Source organism: Pipistrellus hanaki (assembly GCF_964339955.1).
Source record: "Pipistrellus hanaki genome assembly, chromosome: 16".
Classification (NCBI taxonomy): Eukaryota; Metazoa; Chordata; class Mammalia; order Chiroptera; family Vespertilionidae; genus Pipistrellus; species Pipistrellus hanaki.
Window position 1 is genome coordinate 13,342,329 of NC_140518.1, and position 23,989 is coordinate 13,366,317.

Genomic DNA, 23,989 nt, shown 5'->3' on the forward strand with positions numbered 1-23,989 from the left:
TGTTGTTTACAACAACAGAGCAATTCTATAGTTACTAGTTTGAATCCTGATTTTCAAGAAAACAATATAGCATAAGCATCTTTCAGGTCATTATGGAGATATCATTTTTATTTTTTATTTTTAAAATATACTTTATTGATTTTTTACAGAGTGGAAGGGAGAGGGAGAGAGAGTTAGAAACATCAATGAGAGAGACATCAATCAACTGCTTCCTATACATCCCCTAATGGGGATGTGCCTGCAACCAAGGTACATGCCCTTGACCAGAATCGAACCTGGGACCCTTCAGTCCCCAGGCCAAGGCTCTGTCCACTGAGCCAGACCGCACATCATTTTTAATGTCTGGATAGCATTCCGCTGAGTGAATGTGCCCCAGTTTATTGGCCAGCCCCCTCCTATCCATGGATATTTAAGGTTTTCACATCATTATAAACAATCTCTTTCCTTCCATGTTCATTTTTAGGGACATATTTATTTCCCTAGAATAAAATTTGCTAGTGGCATTACTAGACTATTGACAAACTGTGGGGGTTTAACCGCACATATTCCTATGGTGTCCTTTGCAGAGGAGAATGGCACCAAAGACAGGTTGTAGATAAGGATGGCACCAGAGACCGGAAGTCTTCCTTTTGAAGACCTTGGACGGTTACAACCATACCCTGGCTTTTCCCATTTTTTCTTTTTTGCCCTGACACGGATGTAGCGTGTGAGGTCAGAGCTCAAGATCTGTCCCAGCCATCCACCCCCAGCATCTCGGCTGGGGCCTCGGAGGACTCTCTTAGCCCCTAGTAACTCCCCCCTAGTCCCCCCCCCCCCCCCCCCGCCGCAGAAGGGCGTGTTAGGAAGGAGCTCAGGCAGGCGGCGATTGCACCATCCAGGGTTTGAAAAGGAAGCCGAGGAAGCGCGGGGAGGAAGACCAGGTGTCCCCAAGGCCGAGCCCCAGCAGGCAGTCCCGGCCGCCTGCAGCGCTCCTTCCAGCGCTGTCCGCGGGGCTCGGACCCCAGCCTCCCACCCGCTCCGCAGCCCAGCTCCACTCCGGGCACTGGCCCTTTAAGAAGCTGCTCCAGCGGCGCCGGCCCCGCCCTGTGGGGCGGGCCTTAGGGAGGGGCGGGGCTGGTGGTGGAAGAAGCGGCGGGAGGGGGGGGGGGATGCCTATTTTTAGCTCCGGGTCGGGTCACGTGACGGGAGTGACGTCTCCGAATGTTGTTGTTGGTGGCGGCGGCGATCGGAGCCGGAGGAGCCGCCGCAAAGATGGAGGAGCCGTCGGGGAGGCGCTGCCGCTGCTGCCGCCGCCGCCGCTGCTGCCGCCGCCGCCCGCGAAGCTGGAGCTCGATCCACAGGGGGTGAGCCCAGCGCGCCGCCCGGGCCCCACGGCCCCCGGGCCCCCACCTCCCCGGGCCTCCGGGGCGCGGGGCGGCGCAGCTTCTCCCGCCGCCGGCGCTGTCCGCGGGCGCCCCCGCCCCCCGCGCCCCGCGCCCCCTTCCTTCCTCCCGGCTCCCGGCGCCGGCCGCGTCCCTCCGGGGGCATCGCGGGCCCGGGGCTGGGCCTCGGGGTTCCTGCGCGCGCCCCTCCCCTCCCCGTCCCTCCCTGCAGGGGCGCCTTCCTGCAGGTAAGGGGAGGGCCCACCTTCCCGTGACCGCGGCCCCAAATGGCCTGGACGCGGCCGGATCTGTCTGATTTGCCCCTTCCCGAGTGGCGCATGTTGGGTTGCAGAGCGATTTTTTGAGTCCTGCACCCAGATTCCAGGCAGACCCCTCTTGGCTGGGCACCCCTCTTGGCTGGGTACTCCGTGGAGCGCTGCTCACCTCGCAGCGCTTCTCCCCAGACCCGAGAACGTTTTCTTCATTCTGTGTCCTTGAGTTCGTGCAAGAGGAGGGGGCCTGTGGGCCCACCTTACTTCTCTCTCCCATTATTCTCCCCACTCCCCCGGGAGGCCTTCCTGCGTGTGTTCCCACCCTCTCCTCCCGTCTGACACCCTGAAGCCAGGGAGAGAGAGAGAGAGAGAGAGACGACAGACAGACAGAGAGACAGAGAGACACGAGCCCCGGCTTCTGGTCTGGGGTGGATGCCCCTCGTTTTTCATCCTGGGCCGTACCTCACGGAGGCGGTGATCCTGCCTGCGCCTTTTAACTTGGGGGAGGCTGGTTCGCCAGCTCACCCTGCTCCGGGCCCTGGGAAGATGAGACTGGTTGGGCGATAAGTAATTCATCTGGGAGTCTGGGTGGAGGGGGGAAAGAAAGGAAGGTGGGTGCCCCATTTGGGGGAGGAGGTGACCACCTGATACCCCCACTGTTGGCCGCCTGAGATGAGGGGAGGAGTAGCAACTGCAGTTGCTTTCGGGGGATGCTCCAGTGACCACTGTTGTTCTGGAGCTTGGAACCAGCTTTGGCTCTTGGGGGCGGTGATGGGGTTCAGGGTCCAACTGGGAGGGAAGAATGGAGCCAGGTCCTAGGAACAAAAGGAGGCAGGGGGTGGGAGACGCAGGAGTCTCGGCCAGGGAGACTCGACCAGACTGATGTGCAGGGTTTGAGCCAGGGTCTGGGTCTCGCCCTGGGCCTTTCCCAGTTCACAGGACAGAGGCTGAGAGAGGGTCCTCAGTCTGTGTTCCAGGGCCCAGGGCCTTCGAGTGTCCCCGCTCTGAGATGCTGGGCCAGGGATGGTGGGTGAGCCATGTTGGGGGCTGCCTCCTCCTCCATCCCAGCCTTCCCTCTGTCCTCTGCCTCCTAAACACGGAGCTTGGGGAGATCTTGGTTGGCCTCCTGCCCCTCCTCTTGAGTCCTCTCTTTGCTCTGTCCCCCCTTGGACTTGGGTCTGGGTCATGTCTTGACAAGGCAGACAGGGGTCTCTCTGAGTTAGGGGAGCGGGGCCCCCAGCACCTCCACTCCGTCCTGTGTGCTCACCGGGGCCCAGAGAGACAGATCCCAGGCGCAAGTTACTTGGGGGCAAGGATGGAGGCCGTTCGCTCTGTGCCAGCTTCTCCTTCCTCCCCAGCATTCCCTCCTCTGGGCTGGATCCGGTAATTTGGAGGGAGTGGGGGGCAGCAGCATCACGTGCCCCACCCCCTCCGAGGAGCTGCAGAAACAAAGGTTTGCTTTCCCTTCCCTGGGGGTGGCATCTTAGCCGTCTGTTTATAAATGGGGCCCAGGATTGGAGGGGTGTGTGTGTGTGTGTGTGGTTTGTGTTTCTGCTGAAGGGGGAAGGGGGGCCAGCTATAGAAGGAGGGGGGGGAGTACAGTCGGTGCCGAAGTACCAGCTGCTCTTTAATAATTAATTCTTCCTACTCACATCCCTTTGAGGAGGGATGTCTGGAACAGGCACCAGGCTCAGCCAGCCAGCGAGAGGATGCACTCCTGTGGGTGGGGGTGGGGGGGAGACTGTCAGGGGGGGCGGATCTTGGCGTTTTCGGAGCACTGTCGCTTGCTCATGAATGAAAACCCGATGCCGCCTGTGAGGGGGCCTGTTGTAGCCTATAGTCGACTTCGGCTGATTAAACTTTCTCTGCCTTTCTCTCCCCCGCCCCACCGCACCCCAGCCCGCACCCCAGCCCGGCCCGGCCCTCTCAGGAACCGGGACCCTGTCTGGTGGTGCTGGGAGGGGATCCCATTCTGCCTGGGGTTTTAGGGCAAACAGACCAGGTCTTCTGCCCTCTGCCTCTGCCTCCTCCTCCCTCCCTCCCATCTCACCCCCCCCCCCCTTTTTTTTTCTTCTAGAAATAGCAGCCTCCTCCATCTGGTTTGTGCAGATGCCTGGAGCTGCGTCTGAGCAGACAAACAGAAACGGGCTGATTGCAGAGATGAATTTGTCAGCCTGGTGCCTTTTTTTTCCCTCCCGCCCTGCCCCACCACCCTCCTTTCTCTTAGTTTGGGGCCTGGACATCCGAGCCAGCCAGCCCTCATGGCTCTGATAATCCCAGGCTTCTGGCGGCCCAGGTTGGGGCGGGCACACGGCTGTGGCCGCTCTGGGCGGCTGGGAAAAGGGTCTCCCGTGTCCACGTCAGGAGGGGCCCGTGGCGCCTCGGGATGGGGTGTCTGGGCTTGTGGCTCTCGGATGAAGTCCTTGGAGGCAGATATCAGGTTGTGGGCAGTTTTAGGTTCACAGGATTTGGTTCAGACAGCTCCCCTGGCCGCCTGGGACCTGGGGAGGGACCCTGGCCACCATGCTCAGAACGGGGCCTGCCTGCAGCAGGGCCGGAGCCGGGGTTGTGTTTGAAGGCTGCAGGTGGTGCTGGTGCCAGAGAGGCCCTTGAGTGGACACCTGACTCCCCAGGAATTCTGAGGGCGTTGTGTGAGGGGCAGGATCCCCGCGGGGCAGCACTATAAACGTGTGGCCTTTGGGGCATGACATGACTCTGTATCTCCCTCACTTGTCTGCCTGTCTCTTCCCACCCTCTGCCAGAGCTTTCATTGCTCATGAATGGGGTGTGGGGTTTTTTGTTTGTTTGGGTTTTTTTTGCCTTAACTGCCCTGGCTTAGCCGTGAGCTGGTAGGGTGAGCTGCTTCCTCATTCCTTGCCCTGCCATCCTGGCTGGACGTTGGAGGTGGGTTTGGATCCTGGGGTCTGACTGAGAGCGTGGATGGGGCGGGGACAGGGCCCTGGGGTCTGCTTCCTTATGGCAGGGAAGCAGGGCTTGCTCACTCATCGGCCACTCAGGAGCCACACAGCTCTTGGTCCCCCCCACCTGCCCACTGAGACCCTCATGTGACCATGGCCAGCGCTGATTTTTCTCTGGTGGAGGAGGGACCACGTAGCTCAGGTTTTAACCATCACGCTGCCCTTTTCCCACTTGGTGCCCCGCCCCAGACAAGAATCTACACTTGTCCTGATTAGGCAGTGAATGCGGCTTTGTTTCCCAGGAGGGCCCCTGCTCCCTGGGAAGGCTCGATGGGGGTACTGGCAGACACTGCAGGTGCACAGGGTCCAGGGGTCTCATCCTGCAGGGAGGGGAGGAATCCTGAGCTCCTGGGTGTTCTAGGAACCCCTCCTCCCCTCCCCAGGGGGTGAGGATGATGGGGGCTCAGGACTGACACTGACTTAGTCTTTGTGCCTCTGAGGCCGGGCCCCTTCTGCGCATCCTGCTGTGGAGGAGTCTTTTATAGGCAGATGGGCTGGGCCACTTGGGCTGCTGGGAATCGTGGGAATTTCTGAAGCTGCGTACCACAGCCCACGGGAAAGGGTGTGAGCAGGACTGGGCGCCAGCCCGGGTGGGCACGGGCTGGGCACGGGCTGAGCTGCCTGCCCACGCTGGCCCTGCACGGCACCAGCAGCTCCACCTGCTGCATTCCTGAGGTCGGCCCCAGCCCTGCACAGCCTCTTTTGTCCTTGCCCCACACCTGGGCCTGCTGGAGCCATTCAGGCCCTTCTCCCTGCCTCCTCCACCTCCCAATCTGAGCGCACCTCTCTCCAGCGACAGAGTCCAAACCCCGTGTGGGTAAGAGCAAGCAGCAAGTAGGCCTAGGAAGACCTGAAGTCGTGTGTGTGCATGCGTGCATGGGCATGTGTGCATGTGTGCATGGGCGTGTGTGTGTTCTGTGTCCCCGCCATGGCTGACTGCAAGGCTACTCTGCTCCATATGAACCCCCCGCCTGGGAATCCTTGATGAGAATTCAAGGCTCACCGAGAATTTATCTTGCCAGGAGGTGGGGCTATCCAGAGGCAGGGCTGATGGCCTGCTCCTGGCTGGGAGCATTGTTAGAGCTTAAACACCCAGCTCCTCTCAGCCTCCTCGGATCACTTCCTGCCACCGCAGTTTCACTGGGTATTGGGGGCTTACCTCCATTTGGAAGAAAATGGGGTGGAACGTGGGCCGTTTAGGGATGGGCTCGGGGTGGGTGAGGGTGTAGTATCAGAGGCTTGGGGACCAGCTCTAGGAGGAGTGGGGACAGGTTGTCCAACTCCTGGTCTTTTAGTCCTGGGACATCCTCTGTTCCTACCCTGGCCCTGGCAGGCCTACGCTGGGCCTTTGGTGCCTTTGTACAAACTAGAAAAGGATGTCCCTTTTTTTTTTTTTTTTTTAATTTATAATATATTTTAGAGAGAGGAAGAGAGAGAGATAGAGAATTAGAAACATCGATGAGAGAGAGACCTTGATCAGCTGCCTCTTGCACACCCCCTACTGGGGATGTGCCTGCAACCAAGGTACATGCCCTTGACCGGAATCGAACCCGGGACCTTTCAGTCCTCAGGCCGACGCTCTATCCACTGAGCCAAACCGGTTTCGGCCCTTATTCTGATGGGACTCAGCCTGGGTGACCCCTAGCCTGGCAGGTAGACCGCAGGCTGCATTTCAGACCTTGCACTACACGCACAAAGCCCTGGGCTTCGGCCCTGGACCCAAGTCTGGGGGCGCTGGATGCGGGGTGAACACCTCTGCCTTCCCAAATTCCTGGAAACAGCGTGGATTATGTGTGGGAGAGGGTTACCCTCTTTCCCTGACCAGTTGTTACGTGGGGGGAGACCAAGCCAGAAGCACATCACATTTCAGGAGCTGGCACAAGGATTGCAGAGTAGGAGGAGGTGGCACTCACCTGAGAGCCCCATCTCAGGCTGCTGGGCTGGGGCACCAGTGTCTCCCGTCACCAGGGGCTCCGGGTCGGCCCGCGTCTCCCCACGGCTGAGGACAGAGTTCGAGGCCTCCCTGCACTTTCTCCCTTGGGCGCCTCCAGTCCCCCGTGGGCACCCTGGGAGCCCGTCGGGTCCCCACCTGGCAGTGGGCACTGCCGTTGGAAAAGGAGTTGATTTGGGTGGGACTGCGGTAGCCATTTCCTTGCCCTTGAGTGCTGGCAGCCTCACCAGTTAGCCAGGGCAGAGACCACGGTCGGGTCCAGTCTGCGGCTTTGCTCCATGCCCCTGGGCAGCTGTCCCTCTCCTTTCCCCCGGGTCTTCTGCGGCTCCCAGGTTCCCGCGTGGGGACCTCTAACCCGCTCCCTCTCTCCCCAGGGATGCCGTGTTGAGTGCCTGACTGCCTCCTCGCCTGGAAGGATGGCCTCGGATGGGCATTAGAGGCACAGCGGCCCCGGGCTCCTGTCCCGTCCGTCTGTCTGTTATCGTCTGTCTTTCTTGACATCACCGCAGCTCCACTCCCTCCTGTCCCAGCCCCCAGCGCCAGCTTCCTGCAGGCCCAGAGCCGGCATGAACTCTCCCACCGACTCGGGTAAGAGCTAGGGGCCGGAAGAGGGCGCCCGGGCGGCTTTGGCTGCAGTGGGCTGTGCACGCTGAGAGCCTGGGCCCTTTGAGCTGTAAGGGGACAGGGGGGTCAGGAGCGGAGAAGCATCGCAAGAAAGGACAGAGGTGAACCTGAAGTGACTGATCCCGGGTTACACCTGAGAATCGGTGGGCCAGCAATCGGGACTGGCCCTCGGAGGGCCCGGGTCCCCATGCCTGCCCTCTCCGCGAGGGGGCCTTTGGTGTTAGCTGTGTCCCGTCCTGCTCACCAGGGCCTGAGGGGGGCGTGGGGCCCGGAGCCTCTCTGGCAGTCTGGGGATGCTGTTGGAAGAAGATCCTACAATAGCCGAATGCCAGGCTTCCTTTTCATGGTGGCGGCTCTTCCCGCTGGCGTGGTTCTCTGTGCCCCATACCTTCTTCTTAGGGGAGGTTTGCGGGGTCGTCGGCCTTGGCCCCTGCCGGGGTGCGTGGTATTGGGGTGGGTTAGAGACTCTCGGCTCTCTCCTTTGAGTCAGGCACACTGCCCCTTTCCCCCTTGGGCCCTAGACACGGCAGATGCCTAATTGGGGTCTTGCCTCCGAGATTTCCTGTTCCTCTCTGCCCTTAGGAGCCTGCCTCGGGCCGCCAGAAATAGTCTGTGGGTGGGACGCAGGCGGCCCTCTGGGTGGGTGGGTCTGGGTGTATGCCCGTAACGATGTGCTCAAGTGGCCTGAGCTGGACCCTCAGGAGTTTCCCAGGAGGGTCATGGGTCCGTGTGGTCAAAGTAATAACTGCCTTCCCTCCGTGGCTGCCTTCTTCTGGACAGTCTTAAAGGGCCAGAGCCCTTCTTGCTCACCAAGCCTGTCCTGAGCCCCGCAGCTTTGTCTGTAGAGGTGGAGGGTATTGTTCCTCCTTTCGGAGACAGGGAAACTGGCCTAGAGATGAAAACCCAAATGCAGGAGAGACAGAAGCAGCACCAGGGAGGAGTCCGGGCCCCTTCCACCTCCTCCCCCCGTCCGTGTGCTGGACCGGCGCTCTCTGTTGTGGGCCCGGTGCTGACAGGAGGTGGGAGCTGCCCTGAGCAGGGTTGTGGGGGGTCCAGCAGACTCAGGAAATCTGGAAGCTGGTGGGGTTGTTGTGCCATTTGTTTTGGTCAAGGCTGCGCCCCCTCTCCCTCCTTTCCCTTCCCACCAGGGCACAGGCTGCAGGCAGAGGGGAGTGCCAGCCGGAGGAGGCTGGGCTCCTGAGACCAGCCTGAGGAGCTCTGCCTGAGGAGCCCTCTCTCAGACCCTCCACCTCTGCCCTGGCCTCCAGCCCCCTGTAGGGACCGTGCAGCTGTCAGGCGCGGAGAGGTGTGTGTGACTCCCGTGCTGGAGGGTGGGCTGTTGAGCCCTGACTTCCTGCTTCCCCCTCTGAGACTGGGCTGGTGAAGGGAGAGGAGAGGCCTGGTGGGGGCTCAGGAGTCCCTTGCCCATCTATCTCAGCCGGACATTCTCCTGGCAGGGTCAGGAGTGCCTGGGAGTAGTGCTGTCTGAGCTACCATGCTGGCCGGTCCAGGAGCCACCTCCAGGCACACCAGGCCTGCGGCCGAAGCCGTGGCCGAGGGGACAGAGCTGCCCAGAGGCATCTGTCGATGGCTTGGGAAGGACGTTTCCCTTAAGAAAAGGGTAAAACCATCAGCCTTGGATTGGTGAGGTCACGGGGTCGCCTCTTTAGGCTCTGGTGGTCCCAGTTCCCCCTGCAGCCACTTCTGCCAGGGTTGACAGGAGAGTGGTAGGAGCTGAGGCTCCCAGCAGCCCAGGAGCCCTGCCAGGAGGAGCCTCCGGAGCGGGGCCTGCAGCATTGGCTGTGTCTTCTGTCTGGCCTTCCAGCTCCCCCCAGTAGGGGGAGATGCTGTCTGCTCGTGTGTGGGAAGGAGGGAGAAGGAGGGGCCTAGGGACTGGGGGCCTCATTTTAGGACTGTGGAGAGGCCTCAGAACTGGCGTCATTCCTTGGGAGCACACCCCCCCCCTCCCCCCCCCCCCGCCCCGGCCCTTCCTGCTGAGTGAGTGCTCCTGGGGCTCCAGCACTGGCTCTCCCACTTTGGTTGAGCTGCTCCGGGGACAGCCGCCTCCACACAGCTCGTCCCCTTCAAGGGGCCTGGCACCTGCTGTTCTCCGAGCTCAGGGTTGGGGCCGCAGGTGCCTTGCTCCAGGCAGAGCCGTGGATACCATGTGCCTTTGGACTTCACAGAAGTAAAAGGAAGCCACGGGTTGTAGCTGGAGCCTGTGGTGTCTGCCTCCCCGGTGGATCCCCTTCGGAGAGGCCCAGGGAGAGCGAGGGACCACGAGGCTGGGAGAGAGGTGGGCACGGGGAGAAGGTGCTGGGCGACCCCGCCCTGAGCACTCCCGCCCTCTCCTGAGTCCTCAGACTCCTTCCTCTTTCCCTGGGACACAGGGTAGCATTGTTGTGGGGTTCCCCTAAACTCCTCTCAGCGCAGGAGCTTTCCTACTGGATAAGCCCTTGCGGACTACACCCAACGTGTGGGACCCTGAGCTCAGCCGGTGGGAAAACAAGAGAAAAATAGGAGGCAGGTCGTCTCTGCTCTCAGAGCAAACGAGCCGGTGAGAGGGAGTTCTGGGTGAGGGGCGGCAGGGAGAGACTCGAGGCTGCTTGCTTCTGGGGCTGAACTCCCCTCCCTGGGTTGCGGGAGCTGACCAGCTCACCTCAGAGGGGCCCAGCGCCAGCCTTGCCCCTGATCTGCCTCCTTTCCTGTCTGGGGTGAAGGCAGAGCCTGTCGAGGGGGCTGCCTGCTTTCCCGAGGAGCCCACTCCCGGTGTCTGGCTTCTCTTCGGGGAAAAGGGCTTGAGGAGTTAGGCTCTCTTTATTTTTTTGGAATGGGTCACGTTTGCTCCCCTCAGTGGGACTGGAGGACTGGCAGGATCTGTCCCTTACCTGGGGTTGACCCGAGACCTGGGAGCTAGGCCTGCCCTGGTCACTGCCCGGCCTTCTGTGCCATTGCCCAGAGGAGAGGGCAGGAGTGAGGCCCAGCCCCGGTGTGGCAGGGCCCAGGAGCAGGCAGCCGGGCTCCTCACCCGCAGCGTGGGAGGGAGACAAGCTTTCTGACAACACCTGCCTGCCCAGCACCTCCCAGCACACTCCACACTTTCTCTCCTTCCTTCCCAGGAGGGCGGGCGGGCGGGCGGCTGCCCCCTCCTTTCTTGGTGACCAGAGAAACTGGGGCATGGGCGTGGGGTGGAGCCAGGAACCTCGGCGTCCTGCCTCCCAGTCTCCAGCCCGGGCTCTGCCTCTGAGCCCCTGGGGAAGGAGCCAGCCCCGAGGAGGAGAAAGTGGGTCAGTGCCAGTGGGGGGCGGGGTTGGGTCCTGGGCAGTGACTCCTGGTGTCGCCTCTCCACGTAGGAGCCCCCAGAGCATCTCTGTGCTCGGCTCCCTCTCCTTGGGCCATCATTCCAAAGGGACTGAGGCTTAGGATGGGATGGTGGGAGGAGGCAGGGTCAGCCCCGAGGGGAGGCGAAGATGCCAAAGTAGGTGTTTATGCTTTTCCTGGGCTCGGTTTCAAACGAGAGGGTTCAGCCAGCACCTAGCATGGGACCTGGCATATGGCAGCTCCCGGGCGATGCCAACGGGCTCCAGCAGGACTGGGCTCAGAGGGCAGGCAGGCCTCATGTCTCCAGGACCCCAGGAGAGCGGGCACCCCACGCTCCCTCCGGGGTGCTCTCGGGTCAGCCCTTGGCTTTCGTGTCATACACAGAGCCCACCTTGCTTTCTTCCTTTAGCTCAGGCCCCGCCCCCGTCTTGGGGTCCAGGAGATGGAAGCCTGGAGGAGCACAAGATGGGGCTCCCTTCCTCGAGGTGTAGGGGGTTAGGAGGCCTGACCCAAAGCCTCCGAGGGACGGAACAAGGTCACTGTGCTTCGGAGGGGATGGCGCTGGCTCCGAATGAGGCTCATGTTTGGTGGGCGCTCTGTAAGGTTTGTGGGGTGACTCATGGGATCAGTGGGGATGCAGAAGAGACAGGAACCACAAGGAAAGGGGCGATAGCGCAGGAAGGACTGAGGTTGGGCGTTAGGAAGATGTTGTTGCATCATTTGAATCTCAGAAGTAAAAAAGGAGACTTGCCTCCTTCCCAGGCCTCCTCTCTATTCCCATGGAGCGGCACTGAGGACTGTCTGGCTGTGTCTGACACTCCCTTCCCGCCTCTCGCTGTGACTGTACATCAGAGCAGTGCTGGGAGTTGCCCTCACCCCCCGGCTTTGGCCACTTCTGGATGTCCCGTCTCCTGGGTGCCCCAGCCTTCCCTAAGCAGAGCGTTTTCTCCTCGGGCTTCTGGCTGCTCCAGGTTCTGGAGGCCCTGCTTGGAATCATCATAACCGGTGATTCCTCTCCTCCAGAACTGGGCTCCGCTGCGGACTCTCCTGTGCCTGGGGCAGGCAGGGGAGCCGGGACAGGGCTAGCCAGCCCTTCCGGTTGCTCCCGGCGTGGGTGGGTGGAGACCTGGGTTGGGAGGGGCTATTTCTGGGCTCCTTTGAGTCTGCTGCCCCGCACCCCATTGAGTAGACCTTGGCCTCCCCTTCTTGTTCAGAGGACCCGGTTGGCCAGGATGAGTGTGTGGTTGGGGCTGGTAAACATGGTCCCATCACCTACCTTGGGGTGTCCACCAGTTTCAGACCCCTGTGGAGGTCCTGCTCCATCCCCATTTTTCTAGAATCTGCCTTGGCTAAGAAGCTGAGGCTCCAGACATTTGTTTAGATCCTGTACCCCCTTATCCCTCCCCGCCCCCCCCCCGCCACATATACATCTTGCCAGCCAGTCTGCAGCCTGGGAATGCCCACCTCTGCCACCTCCCCTGCCCATGTGCACCCACCTGAGGCAGGAGGCACCTGGCTGGCAGAAGCTGGTGGGAAGATGGGCTTCAGGACCCACAGCCACCGTGTCCTTGGTTGGCCAGCTCCCCCCGGGCTCCTGACAGGAGGGTGAGGTCATCCAGTCCAGGGAGAGGACAGGTGTCCCTGGCTCCATGCCTGGAGTTGGGGGCAAGAAGGGGCCAGGAGGGGGCTCCAAAATAGCAACTGTGACATCAGGAAGGGGGAGGGGGGCACAGACCCAGGAATAACCAGGCTATTAAAAGGCTCCAGTGAGGTCAGGGGGCCAAGTGGGATCTCTGTACCAGTGGGAAGCACAATCTGAGGGGAAGGGATGGGCCAGCAGTGGGCAGGGAAGGTCCGTGTCACCAGTTCTCACGGGGCACCAGCCCTCGGTCCCAGCAGCACCCAGGACAGGAGCTGCTCTGTCGGGCCTGGGACTGGTGAGGAAGGCTGGGTGCTGGCAGCTTCTTGATTCTTCTCAGAGGGCCTCCAACCTCAAGTCTGTTCCTCCTGGGTCCCTGTTAACAGAAACCCCAGGGCAGCTTGGCCCTGCTGTGCAGGAGGCAGTGGGCTGAGGCAGTGAGCGCTAAGACAGCCCAGCCCTACCATGTAAGCAGGTGTGTATGACCAAGGGTGAGTGACTTCAGCTCTCAGTGCCTTGGTTTCCCCTTCTGCACCCACCTCCTGAGGTCATCGTGCGCAATAAACGAGGGGATGTATGTGCTGCTGTTGGCATTCCTCCTGGCACGTTGCAGGGAGAAACCACCTGTGCTCCGAGAATGGGCAGGTGCCCCCGGGTCCCCTTCCCCGGGCCGGGCGGGTCCTGTCCAGGAAGAGTCCTGCCCCCAGAAGGAAGCAGAGCAGCCCCCAGAGGTGACACCCCGATGTGCCCGGGGATCTCCATGTTGGCTGAGGGGCTGAGGCTCCTCTCAGCTCTGAGGGAGGGCGGAAGTTAAACAAACTTCGCTCCGGCTTGGAGGAGAACTCCAAGAAAGATGCCGGGTTAGGCCAGGCGGCCCCGTCTGCCCTCCTGAAGACCTCTCCTGTTCCTAAACATGCCCTGGATGCGAGAGGGAGGAGAGAGGATGGAGCTGTTTTTCGGTCTCCGGCCCCTCGCCTGCCAAGAGCAGCACCAGAGCCGTCCCAGATGCACGGATACTCCGGGGGTGCCCTTCCCCGGCCTCGCCTCTGGCCACCGCCTCCGCGGCCTTGGCCCCGAGCGCGGCCCTCCCGGCTCCCATCCCCCTGCCTGGCGCTTCCTCCTGGGGTGGAACGCGCCTCCCCCCATGGGGCCTCCGCCAGGCCCTGGCTCCTGGCAGCCAGCCTGCAGCTCCCTGAGCATGCTCCACCTATTTATAGACAGGGCCCTCCCCCAATTGCTATTTCAGTCTCCTGCCAGCTGCCGGCGGCTCATTCGGGAAGGAGGAGCAGGGAGCCGGTCCCAGAGCTGTCACCCAGGGCTGGGAGGGGACGCAGAGAGCCCGCCTGCCTGCTGAGCTCCCCTTCCTCTCCCCCGAGCGCTTTGCCACACTCCGGCTCCCCTGAGCCGGGCGCAGGCCGGTGGGCCAATGCCCCTCTAGGGGCGAGCTGGGCCTGTGGCTCCGCCCGCTGCCAGGAGTGCCCAGGCCGGATGAGGCACCTCCCCAAGCGCGGGTCCCAGCGGCAGCGGCAGCAGCAGCGGCCTGAGGGAGCCCTTGAGCCGTGAGGGCCTGCCCGACCACCTTCCTCTGCTGACTCCCGCCTCTGGCGGCCCCGCTCGGGCATGCTGCTGGTGCCCAAGGCTCAGGGGCTGGTGGAGATGCTGCAGACCATCTATGAGACGGAATCCTGTTTCTCAGCAGATGGGATGTCAGGCCGGGAACCATCCTTGGAAATCCTGCCTCGGACCCCTCTCCACGGCATCCCTGTGGCAGGTAAGTGCCTCGGCGACCCCGCCTGGCCTCTGCCGCTGGGCATCCTGGGCTCTGGGGCTGAGTGTCCGGCTCTGAGCCTCGCCCGGAGAGGGTCTCGCTTAGGACTCTCTTAGGGGCTTTGTGCTGAGACTGTGGGTAGTTAGGGAGGTGGGGTTTCCCGCCCTCCCCTCGGCTGCACGGGGCCGCATCCCTCCCGGCCCCTCCGGCCTCCAGCGGGGTCAGCACTGCCTGCGGGGGGCTGCAGGTCGCTGGAGGAGCCTGGCCTAGTTGGCACCGTGGTCAGAGGGGAGGAAGTGGGTCAGTGACCTGCCGCCAGGCTGCCCGCCCCCCAGGTTGGGCAGGGGAAGAAGCCACGGCCGAGTGTGCACACACATGAAGGCTGCCTTCGCTCCTCCGGCCGGGACCTGAGGAGCAGAGGGTCCGTGCAGTGATTTCTGCAGGTCCCTCGTCAGGAGTCCCCAGGGGACCAGACACCTAAGGGGGAGGCTGTGCAGCTGTGGACTTGGGCAGAGGCTGGCAGCTGGGGTATCAGGGGCCTTTGCTGCCTTAGGCCTTGGCTCCCCGTATGTCTCCTTCCCCCAGGCCTTGGTTTGTTCCCATCTCATGAGGGCAAAGAGGTGCCTTCATCCAGGCTTGGGACCCCCTAGCCCGCCACCTTCTCCGCAGGGACTTTCTTGGCTCTTGGCTGGGGGGTGGGGTGCCCTAGAGCTGGGCCACTCCTTCCCTCCCTCCCAGGAACCTGTTGGCAGCATCAAGGCTTTTCTGGCACAGCCTTCCCACCAGGCCGGCACCACAAGATGCTTCCTCGAGGGAGGGGCCCGCTGGATCCGTGCCCGCGTGGCCCCTCCTGGCAGTGGCTGGGCACTTGGGTGTGGGCGTCTGTGTGTGTACGTTTGGGGAGACTTTGCCTCTGGGTACGTGGGCGTGGGTCCCACGCTTCGAATTGGAAGGTGGGAGCTGGTGTGATTTGGCTTCAAACCATCCAGGGATAAGGTTGCAGCTGAATTGAGATGTGTCAGTGGGTGACTGTTTTGGGAAAATTAGGAAAACCCTTGGAACAAGGCTTGCCATCTGCCTGGGCGGGGATGCCCATGTAGTCTCCCCAGGGTAGGGGCATAACCTTGGGCACCAACCCTGCAAAGTCCCCTGGGAGGGAGTCTAAACATGGAGGGCTGGTCTGCTTGAGTCTGCAGCTCTAGCTAAAGACCCTGCCTGCTGACCCCCATCCCAAAGCCTGCAGCAGCCAAGGTGTTCTCTTGGGAAGTCAGGGACTGACTGCAGAGCATCTGCTTTGGGGCAGCTCTACCCCATGTGGCAGATGCCATATCAGTTCACCCTCCTGCCCTGTTCCCACTGCCCCTTGCCTTCCCGCAGCAGCTGGTGGTTGGGCTGAGGTTACCTCCTCAGCACGTTCTCGCACCTTCTTTCAAGTGAAACCCCAGAATCCTTGCAGGCTGGACCCCCGCTGCCCACATCTCTTCCCTAAGGCTGTCTGTGCCTGCACAGAACCCCCCGCCAGTTTCTCTCTCCAGATCCCCGTCTCCCCTTAATTCCCCCCGAAACACCCTCACGGCCTAGCCTTCCGAGCGGCGGGGTCCGCGCTGGCAGGAGGGAGCTGTGAGTCACCTCGGGCTCGGGGAGAGGGCTAAGAACGTTCTCCCCCGCGCAGCTCTGACGCTGTGTCTGTGACGCGGCTGGGGACAGATATAGGCCGGGAGCTCGGAGGCCTTGGCTTTTTTTTTTCACTCTGGAATGTAAATAGATGTTTCAAATAGAAACACTTTAACCTTTGGGTTAAAAAAATTCCACCCTGGATAAACATGGCCGTGAGGGCCCAGGCACCCCGTCTCTCCCTCTCCCCCCAATCTCTGGACACAGGATGCGAGGGCCGGAGGCTAAAAAAGCAGGTGTCAGGGATGCTTTTGGGGCCAGGCCCCTGCAGCATGAGGGGCTGGGGCGTGGGGCTTTCCGGGGTGGACTCTGCCTACTCCAGCAGCAAGGACGTACCCGTTTGAGGGGCATCCATGGCTCTCTGGCTCTCTTGGTCACACCATTTCCCAGCGTTAGCACAGTGCCTGGCACACGGATGAATGAAGGGTGCTCGAGGGGCTGGCGTCCGGGGCTGATGGCAGAGTTCCGAGGCTCTTTCTGGGGCGTGGCCCTCTGGGTACATAGACAGACATGGTTGCCCCAGTGGGTGAGCCGGAACCTTGGCAGACGGAGCCCATGAGGGACGTGGGGTACCGGTCTTGTGCCATCCTAGGTCTTCCTGGAGGGCTCCTCCACAGCAGCCCAGCACACAGTGGGCACCCCCTCTTCCAGGCCTGGTCCCCGCTTGGGGAGGCTGGGAACTTGAGCTGCATTGTGGGATTCCCCAGAATGCAGTGCTGAGGAGGAGCCCTGGATTCCCCTCCGGCCGGACTGGGCAGGATGTGATGAGCAGGCACAGAAGAGGAGTCTCCTTCCCAGCGAGGCAGGCGGGCGGGCGGGCGGGCATCCTGCCTGTGCCAGGAAGAGATGCTGTGCCTGCTGGGATGTTGAGAAGTGCCCTGGATTGGCATTGGAGTTTCCCCTGGACATTCTTATCCACGTTCTTCAGACCGTCCCGAGCTTGGCTGGGTGTGGGGGCGCGGGGGTGTGCGGGGGTGTGGGTTAGGGTGTGGGGAGGCCAGGAAGGGTGAGACTGGTGGGAAGGGAACTAATATAGGGTACTAAGTGACGGGATATCAGGTGCTTTCCTTACCTTACCTCTTCCAGGGAGGTATTCATAGCCACGTTTTATAATTGAGGAGGATCAGAGAGGTTAAGCAACTTGCCCAAGGTCACAGAGTAAGAGACGCCTGGGATTTGGACTCAGGTCTCTTAGGTAGGGCCGCTGCCAACCCACACAAGAAGAGCTCCCGTGTGCAAAATGTGAAAAGTGGCCCTTTTCTTTTCAGATAGATACCCTCATGCCCGAGGGTAGGGCCTAGCAATTGGGCTGAGGGCTGGGTTTCAGTCCCCAGCTTGTCCCTCCAATCAGGCGCCCTTGTGCAGTGTCTAGCCTGCACAGCTGTGTGTGGTAGGCCTGCTTTTGTACCTCCACGTTGTGCTCCTAGACAACAGAGACCAGGCTGGCCTTGGGGGGGACTTCTGAGGCTTCGGAGAGGAGATTGTTTTCTATAAATACTGGGGACCACTCGGTCACCGTTTCCCTTCCTGCAGGGAGGTCAGCCCGACAGGAGAGGCGCGCTCAGGGGCAGAGCTGCAGGCCCCTCCCTTCAGAGGGCCCGCCCTGCCCCCATTCCCTCCCACCTCACCCCCTCGTCTTGTTTGTGAGACCCTCAGCTGTCCCTTCCCTGCTGCACAGCTGCCAGACAGGAAATCAGATTAACTGTGTCCACACACACAGCTGTAACAGCTGTCAGGTTGGCAGCAAAAAATGAGTGCAGCCGCCCCAGGGACCCTGTGAGAAAGTGGTTCTCAAACTTTCAGTTATGTGTCCGAATTACCAAAGGAGTCTGTTAAAATGCAGGCTCCCAAGTCTCGCCCCTCCCCCTCCCAGGCTCGGATCCTCTAGGGCAGCCCAGGACCAGCATTTTGGCACATCTCAGGTGACGCCGACGGGAGCAGCCTCAGACCACGCTGGAGTCAAGGCTGCGTGGAGAGGGGTCATGTGGGCAGTGGTCACGGGGCCGAGCAGCCTGCCAGCGGGCGTCGCCGGCCTCCCTGGGAGGCCGCAGCGGGCTCGAGGATTCTTTCGAGAAGGGCCTTGTGCAGAGGGAGGGCTGTGGTTACCCCGGTCAGAGTCACATCCGGCTCTTAGCAGCCTGGCCGTCTGGAGAGGGAAGATGTCTTGAGACACTAGGGAGCAGGTGGCTAAACCCCAGCTGGGGTGGGGGGTTTTGGCCAGCGGCCAGGTGGGCAGGTGGGCAGGCTGCTCTGTCGGACGTTCGGGGCTGGGTGATGTCCCGAGGCCCCTGTTGTCCACCCCAGGTGTGGAGTGAACATTCTCAGCAGCAGCTGCAGGCTCTGAATGGTTATCGTGCCTCCTAATTGCCTCCAGCGTGGTGCCCAAGTGTTTCCTGGAAATGGCTGGGCTGCGAGAAGTGAGTCTATTTCTCCCTCACGTGGCAGCCCAAGATCAATGGCGAACTCCATTGTCACCAGTACCTTCCACTTGGACTCTGTACCTTCCCCTTGGCTCTGTGCCCCCAAGGCTGTAGAGGCACGGTCTGCCTCGGGGTTTCTGGGGGTTCCATCAACCTGGCTCCCTTCTCCTACGTGCGCCTGGTCTCTGGTGTTTTGGGGGCCCCGAGACCCCTGGATCCTGAAGACTGAGTTTGGCTCCTTACTCCATCGCTCGTTGATTTCAGGAGCAGCCTCAGGATCCCTCCTGCTTTTTCAGTGGGAGGGAGAGAGCCAGAAGCCCTGCCTGGCTCCTGCACCTCTTTCCCAGGTGTCGGACCAATTTCTGACACCTCTGGGCTTACGGTCCTCCTCTGTCAACGGGACGTTAAGTCGCTGACTTACAGGCCCTCCCTGCCTTGTCGTTCTGAGAGTTTCTGAAGCCAGTTCACGTTGCTTCTGCAAGAAGGGGGGCCCCGGAAGATGTGGAACAGTACTGCGGAGGGGGGTGTTGCCTGCAGCGGGCACAGTAAGGCTAGACTCCAGGAAAGGCTTTCTGGCTGGGACCCTGAGAGCAGGACTCCAAACTCAGGCTCATCTGGGCTAAATAATGCTTTTGAGGGAGAGGAGAGATCCGGGCAGGGCTGCAGAGGACAGAGCGGCCTTTCTGGGAGGTAGCAGGGCAGGAGGAAAAGCCCGGAGGAGCCGCCTTTGGGAAGAGTCTGTTCCCAGAGATGCCTTCCGCAACGCTGGGGTCCAGCGGCTGGTGCGTCCAGCTTGTGCTGCGTGTGGCCCACAGGAAGGGCTTTGATTGGGGCGGGACCACGGCTGTCTCGGGGCAGTCTAACAGGAGAGAGCTGAAGCCTCCCTCTGGCTGAGGGCTGAGCCTGGCTTCCTGGAGCTCAGGTGGTCTGCGAACTTGACCCCACGCAATTCTACGTATTTGATGTCACTCCCTTTAGAAACGTTCTGAGAAGTGGTCCGTAGGCTTCCCTAGATTGGCAAAGGGGTCCGGGAAATGTCAGGAGTCATTAATAATAGCCCTGACTGGCACCTCCTGAGATTTTCCCAGGCCCGGTGCCAAGCCGCTCTGCCTGTGTCCTCTCTCCTGAGCTCAGCAGCCCTGGGCGGTAGGTGCTGTGCCTCCTCCCATTTCACAGATGCCTGCACGGAGCACAGGGAGGTGCTCGGTCCCTTGTCCTGGGACGTGGCAGGGCCTGACTTGAACCCTGGTCTTCTCTTACTCCAGCCCTCGTTCCTCCCCGTGATGGGACGCGCGTTACGCGAGGCGTTGGGAAAATTGCTAGGTGAGAGTCACCCCAGTGTGCACATGTGGAAATGCTGTCTGAATTGTGGTCGAACCTGTTGAGCCTAAATTGGCCTCCCTAATCACGTAGGAGCACAGAAATAGATCATGGGAAAGCATCCTTCGTGGGGCGGGGACATGGGCGTCACGGGGAGGAGTGTGAAACGCTGCTCTGTGCCTCCTTCCAGAATCCCTCAAGACCCGCGGAGGGACAGGGGCCTTCTCCCATTCTCCAGAGCAGGGGTCTTCAAACTACGGCCCGCGGGCCACATGCGGCCCGCAGAGGAGTCTGATCCGGCCCGCCAGGTTTTTTGGGCAGTGAGCGCAGCCGAGGTGTTACAGTAGGGATTAGTAGTTCATATAGTCCGGCCCTCCAGCTCTCTGAGGGACCGTGATCTGGCCCCCACTTTAAAAAGTTTGAGGACCCCTGCCCCAGAGGGACAGAGTGAGGTCATTAAACATTGCAGGAGACTGCTGACTCCCCACCCTGCTCCTAAGGTGCTGCTGCCAGCCTGGTGCTCTCCAGAGAGGTCGCTGTCTAGGTCTGGTGGGTGCTGAGCACCGGGTGCCCGCCGTGGAGCCAGGCCGCACGGGCTGTCTGAGCCGGGAGTGGGGACACTTGGTTTCGAGTTGCTGCTCCCTAGCTGGTGGGATTGTCCGCACAGGAGCCTGAGTCTGGGTTTCCTCATCTGTTCAGCAAGGGGATTGAAGCAGATGGTCTCAGAGGCCCCTCTCACCCCCTCTCCTCTCTCGTTAGGGGCGCCCCTCAGGCCCAGGGCTTATCAGCAAAGGTCTCGTTTTGGTCCCATGTAGACATTCCTAACCGCTCATTGCACACCTCCCTCCTAGTCTGCGTTCACGTGGTCTCTTCCCTCCACTTCTGTGGCCGGGACTTCCGGGGACCAGGGTCTCTTTAGAGCAAGGTGACCAGACGTCCCACTTTTGGCAGGACAGTCCTGATTTTTAACAATGTGTCCCGCGTCCCGCGGCGTCTTATCGGGACTTTTTTTAAGACGCCGCGGGACGCGGGACACATTGTTAAAAATCGGGGTGTCTGGTCACCTTACTTTAGAGCCAACTGTGCCATACATGGTGCTGCCCTGCTCCCTCCAGGGCTCCTCCAAGGGCAGCTAACCGTGCCCTGCTGCCAGGGTTTGGGCCGCAGGGATTCTGGAGTTGGCGACTTCCCCCAGAGCGGGCTCGGAGCTGGGGCAGGGCCTGTGGTGTGTTCAGATCAGGAGTGAGGCGTGGCCTGGGCACTCTGTAGTCTAAGGCTGTGCTGGCAGTTGTCCCAAAGATTTCCCATAAGTACCTGCCTCATCCCCCCCCCCCCCCGCGAGGATCTAGGCTATCCCTGGCTGTGCTGCTCAGAGAATCTGCTGTGGGACCCCCACTGCACTAAAGGGGTTCCTGGAGAGACAGGAGGCCCAGCTAGACGGGAAGAAAGTATCTCTGATGCCGAAACCGGTTTGGCTCAGTGGATAGAGCGTCGGCCTGCAGACTGAAAGGTCCCTGGTTCGATTCCAGTCAAGGGCATGTACCTTGGTTGCAGGCACATCCCCAGTAGGGGGCATGCAAGAGGCAGCTGATCGATGACTCTCTCATCGATGTTTCTCTCTGTCTCTCTCCCTTCCTCTCTGTAGAAAATCAATTAAAAAAATATATTTAAAAAGTAAAAGAAAAAGAAAGTGTCACTGAGGTCTCTCTATTGCCCAGGTGTGCCCAGGAGCTGGGCAGGGAGATTCCTTCTGAGCCAGAGCCTGGTACAAGTGGGGTCCTTGTGACGGCTACAAGCCCTGCCCACCCGGCTACCTGGGCTGGCTTTCTCCACAGGGTAGTGTGGGTCCAACCCACAGAAGGCCAGAGGACAGGACGGTGTTACCGTTTGTTCCCAAGGCCGCCACTCCCAGGAGACAGGGTCAGAGTCCCCGGGAAGGAGGTCTGCAGTGGGCAGACAGTGCCTCCCCTGAGGAGGCTGCTGGGTAGGCTGTCGGGCTCACTTTCTGTTCCCTGCAGCTCGCCGTCAGAAGGAAGTACGGGGGTTCAGGGAGGACCAGGGTCTTGCCCTTGTACGTGACCCCACACTTGGCCTCTCGGAGGTCTCCTCGACTGTCCTCGTGAGGAGCAGTGTCCTCAGTCCTCCCTCCCTTTCAGAGGTCCTCCCACCGCCCTGGGTCCACTGGGAGGCGATCGAGAGCCTCTTCTCGAGACACACCCATTTCTCCTCCAGGCGCTTCGCGATGAGGGCAGCCACGGCACCTACTCCGCCTGTGCCAGTTTGGCCGAGGGCACAGATCCTTGAGGGGGCGCAAGGCCAGTTAGGCCCCAGGTCTTGTGCCCAGCAGACTACATGCAGGGGCTCGGTGCCTACCCCCTGCCCTTTCTCTGATTCCAGCTGCTCCGCGGCAGCCCCTTCCATCTCGGGTGGAGCCAGGTAACTACCTGGCGGCCCCCTGGGGTGCTGCATCCGGTCCAGGCTCCACGGGGCCTGCGGATCGATAGTCTCCAGCCGCCCGTGCTTCCTGCTTGCGCGGGAACAATTCTACGTGGCGGAGCCCAGAGCCCGCTGGCTGCCCCGCCGCCCGCATACCGATGGGCTGCAGCTCTGGCTGCAGCGCGGGGCTGGCATTTCGGTGACGGCAGTGATGGAGGCTGGGAGGGAGCCGTGGTGGGAGATGCCCCTCACCTGGGCCCGTGCCCTCTCTGTAGGCCTCCTGCCAGGGAAGTCAGGACTGCGAGGAGCCAGGATCACTCGGACCCCTGCCCTTCTCTGGGTGGTCGGGCTGGCATTGGCTCCTGCAGCCCCGGCACTGCTGGGAGCAGCAGGTTGAAGCTTGTCTACCTTTGGCTGCGTGGTTGGAGGGCCCCGGGCCTAGCCAGGCTTACCTAGGAACAGACTCTCCAGCCAGCTCAGGCCTTTATGTTAAAGGTTCATTAAAAAAAAAGTTTTTATTGACTTTAGAGAGAGGATGGGAGGAGAGAGAGAAGCATCGATCTGCCTCCTGCATGCCCCCACAGGGGATCGAGCTGGTAACCCGGCATGTGCCCAACCGGGAATGGAACCAGCGACCTTTCGGTGCATGAAATGACAACCAACTGAGCCACACTGGCCAGGGCAGCTGGGGGCCTTGCTGGGTGTTTCCAGAGCTGGGGAGACCTGAGGCTGGCTGCTGGCTCTTTGCTGCCACCCCCTGTTTTGCCCCCTGGATGGTGCGGGGTGCCTCCAGAAATGTCCTGGTGCTGGGATAGAGTGTGTGTGTGTGTGTGTGTGTGTGTGTGTGTGTAGCCCCACCCTCTGGCCGCATCTGGCCACTCCTACAGATGTGGCTCTGGCCTTCTGGCCGCAGAGTCGTCAGTGTGGCTGGCGGGCAGACCACAGAGGAATGTGCCTCGCAGTGCTTGGGGGAGAAGGGACGATGGGGACTGAGAGCGACATTCTGCTCAGGCTGCACCTCCCCTCCCCCAGGGGGTCCCCTAGCCCCTGCCTCTGACATTCTTTCAGATCTGGGCCAAAGGCTGACTGCACAGGGGGGGGCCTCTCTTAGCTCAGCCCCTCACTGTGTGTGTGTGTGTGTGTGTGTGTGTGTGTGTGTGTGTGTCCCGGTACTCCTGATGCGGGGCTGGGGGAACCTGGGCAGAAGCCCTCGGGGCAGGAGGCGCAGCCGCGGGATATTAGGTGCTTCTCCAGGCTGGGCAGGCGGGGGCTCTTGCCATAGAGTCCTCCCCACGCCCTGGGGCCTCCCGGGGCTGGAGAGAGGAAAGCGAGGGCTTTCTTTGGAGAAAGAGATGGAAAAGGAACGCGATGGGCTGGCCTGGCCTCTCTCACTTCCTCCTTCCCAGGCGTTGGGAGCTGCCTTCCCTTCCCTCTGGCGGCGGAGGCTGTGGGGGTGTGGGCTGGGCTGGGGCTCCCTGCTGGTGCGGTGTTTGCCCTGGCAGCCACAGGGCAGCGATGGGAAGTGACGCTCAGTGCCCAGAGGACAGCGCATAGCGATCAAGAGGCTGAGGCTTACCCTTCCCATCGGAGCCCTCTGCCCCTCCCTGGGCCCATCGGCCCGTTCCCATTGTCCACTTGGGGCCTGGACCCAGGGCCTGGGGACCCAGCAGGCCCCAGACTCCTTTTCGCTTCCCAGCAGGCTGTCCCGGGGACTGCAGTTCGGAGCTCTCTGCCTCAGCTCCCGTCCCCCCTCCGCCCCCCTGCTATTACCTTCTTCCTGTCTGATTCCCTTTCCTTTCCTGTCTCCTCCTCCCACCTCCTCTCTGCGCCTGCCCTCCCATTCTCCCGTTCTCCCGTTCCCTCCTCCCCCTGGGCACAGCTGCTGTTTGGCTCACTCTATATATAGCGGCGTTTTCAGGGTAATTACAATAAAACTGTTGAAAGGAGATAATCCGGCGAAGGAAGCCAGTCTGCGTCCCAGCCCCCTCCTGTCCCTGGTTTGGTGCAGCCCTGCACCCCTTCCCCTGAGGCCTCCCGCTTCCAGCTCACCCCCTGCCCGTGGCCTCTGCTTTCAGCCCCGTGGCTGGGTGAGGGGAAGAGAAGGGAAGTGGACAGGGGTGTCTAGAGGGCCCCGAGGGCCCCTCCTGCGTTCACTGAGGGCCTGGCTGCCAGTCCTGTCATTTCTGGAACCGACCTCTGTGCCTCAGTGTCTCTCTAGTCCAGAC

The 23,989-nt window shown here is 61.3% G+C and overlaps 1 protein-coding gene across 6 annotated transcripts in view; it reads left to right on the forward strand.

Annotated features, from left to right (window-relative positions):
- The first annotated feature begins 1,176 nt into the window (after positions 1 to 1,176).
- Positions 1,177 to 23,989, forward strand: part of HDAC5 (histone deacetylase 5) — a 36,245-nt gene continuing 13,432 nt past the window's right edge. For 2 of the 6 annotated variants that reach the window (XM_084863399.1, XM_084863400.1), the window contains exons 1-3: positions 1,177 to 1,343; positions 6,937 to 7,150; positions 13,846 to 13,917. In XM_084863399.1, coding sequence (XP_084719525.1) covers positions 7,129 to 7,150; positions 13,846 to 13,917 — 94 coding nt within the window. In that variant the 5' untranslated portion in view covers positions 1,177 to 1,343; positions 6,937 to 7,128. Of the gene's footprint in view, positions 1,344 to 6,936; positions 7,151 to 13,390; positions 13,918 to 23,989 lie in introns of those variants that run through there. The other 4 variants (XM_084863398.1, XM_084863401.1, XM_084863397.1 and 1 more) reach the window with 4 other exon arrangements.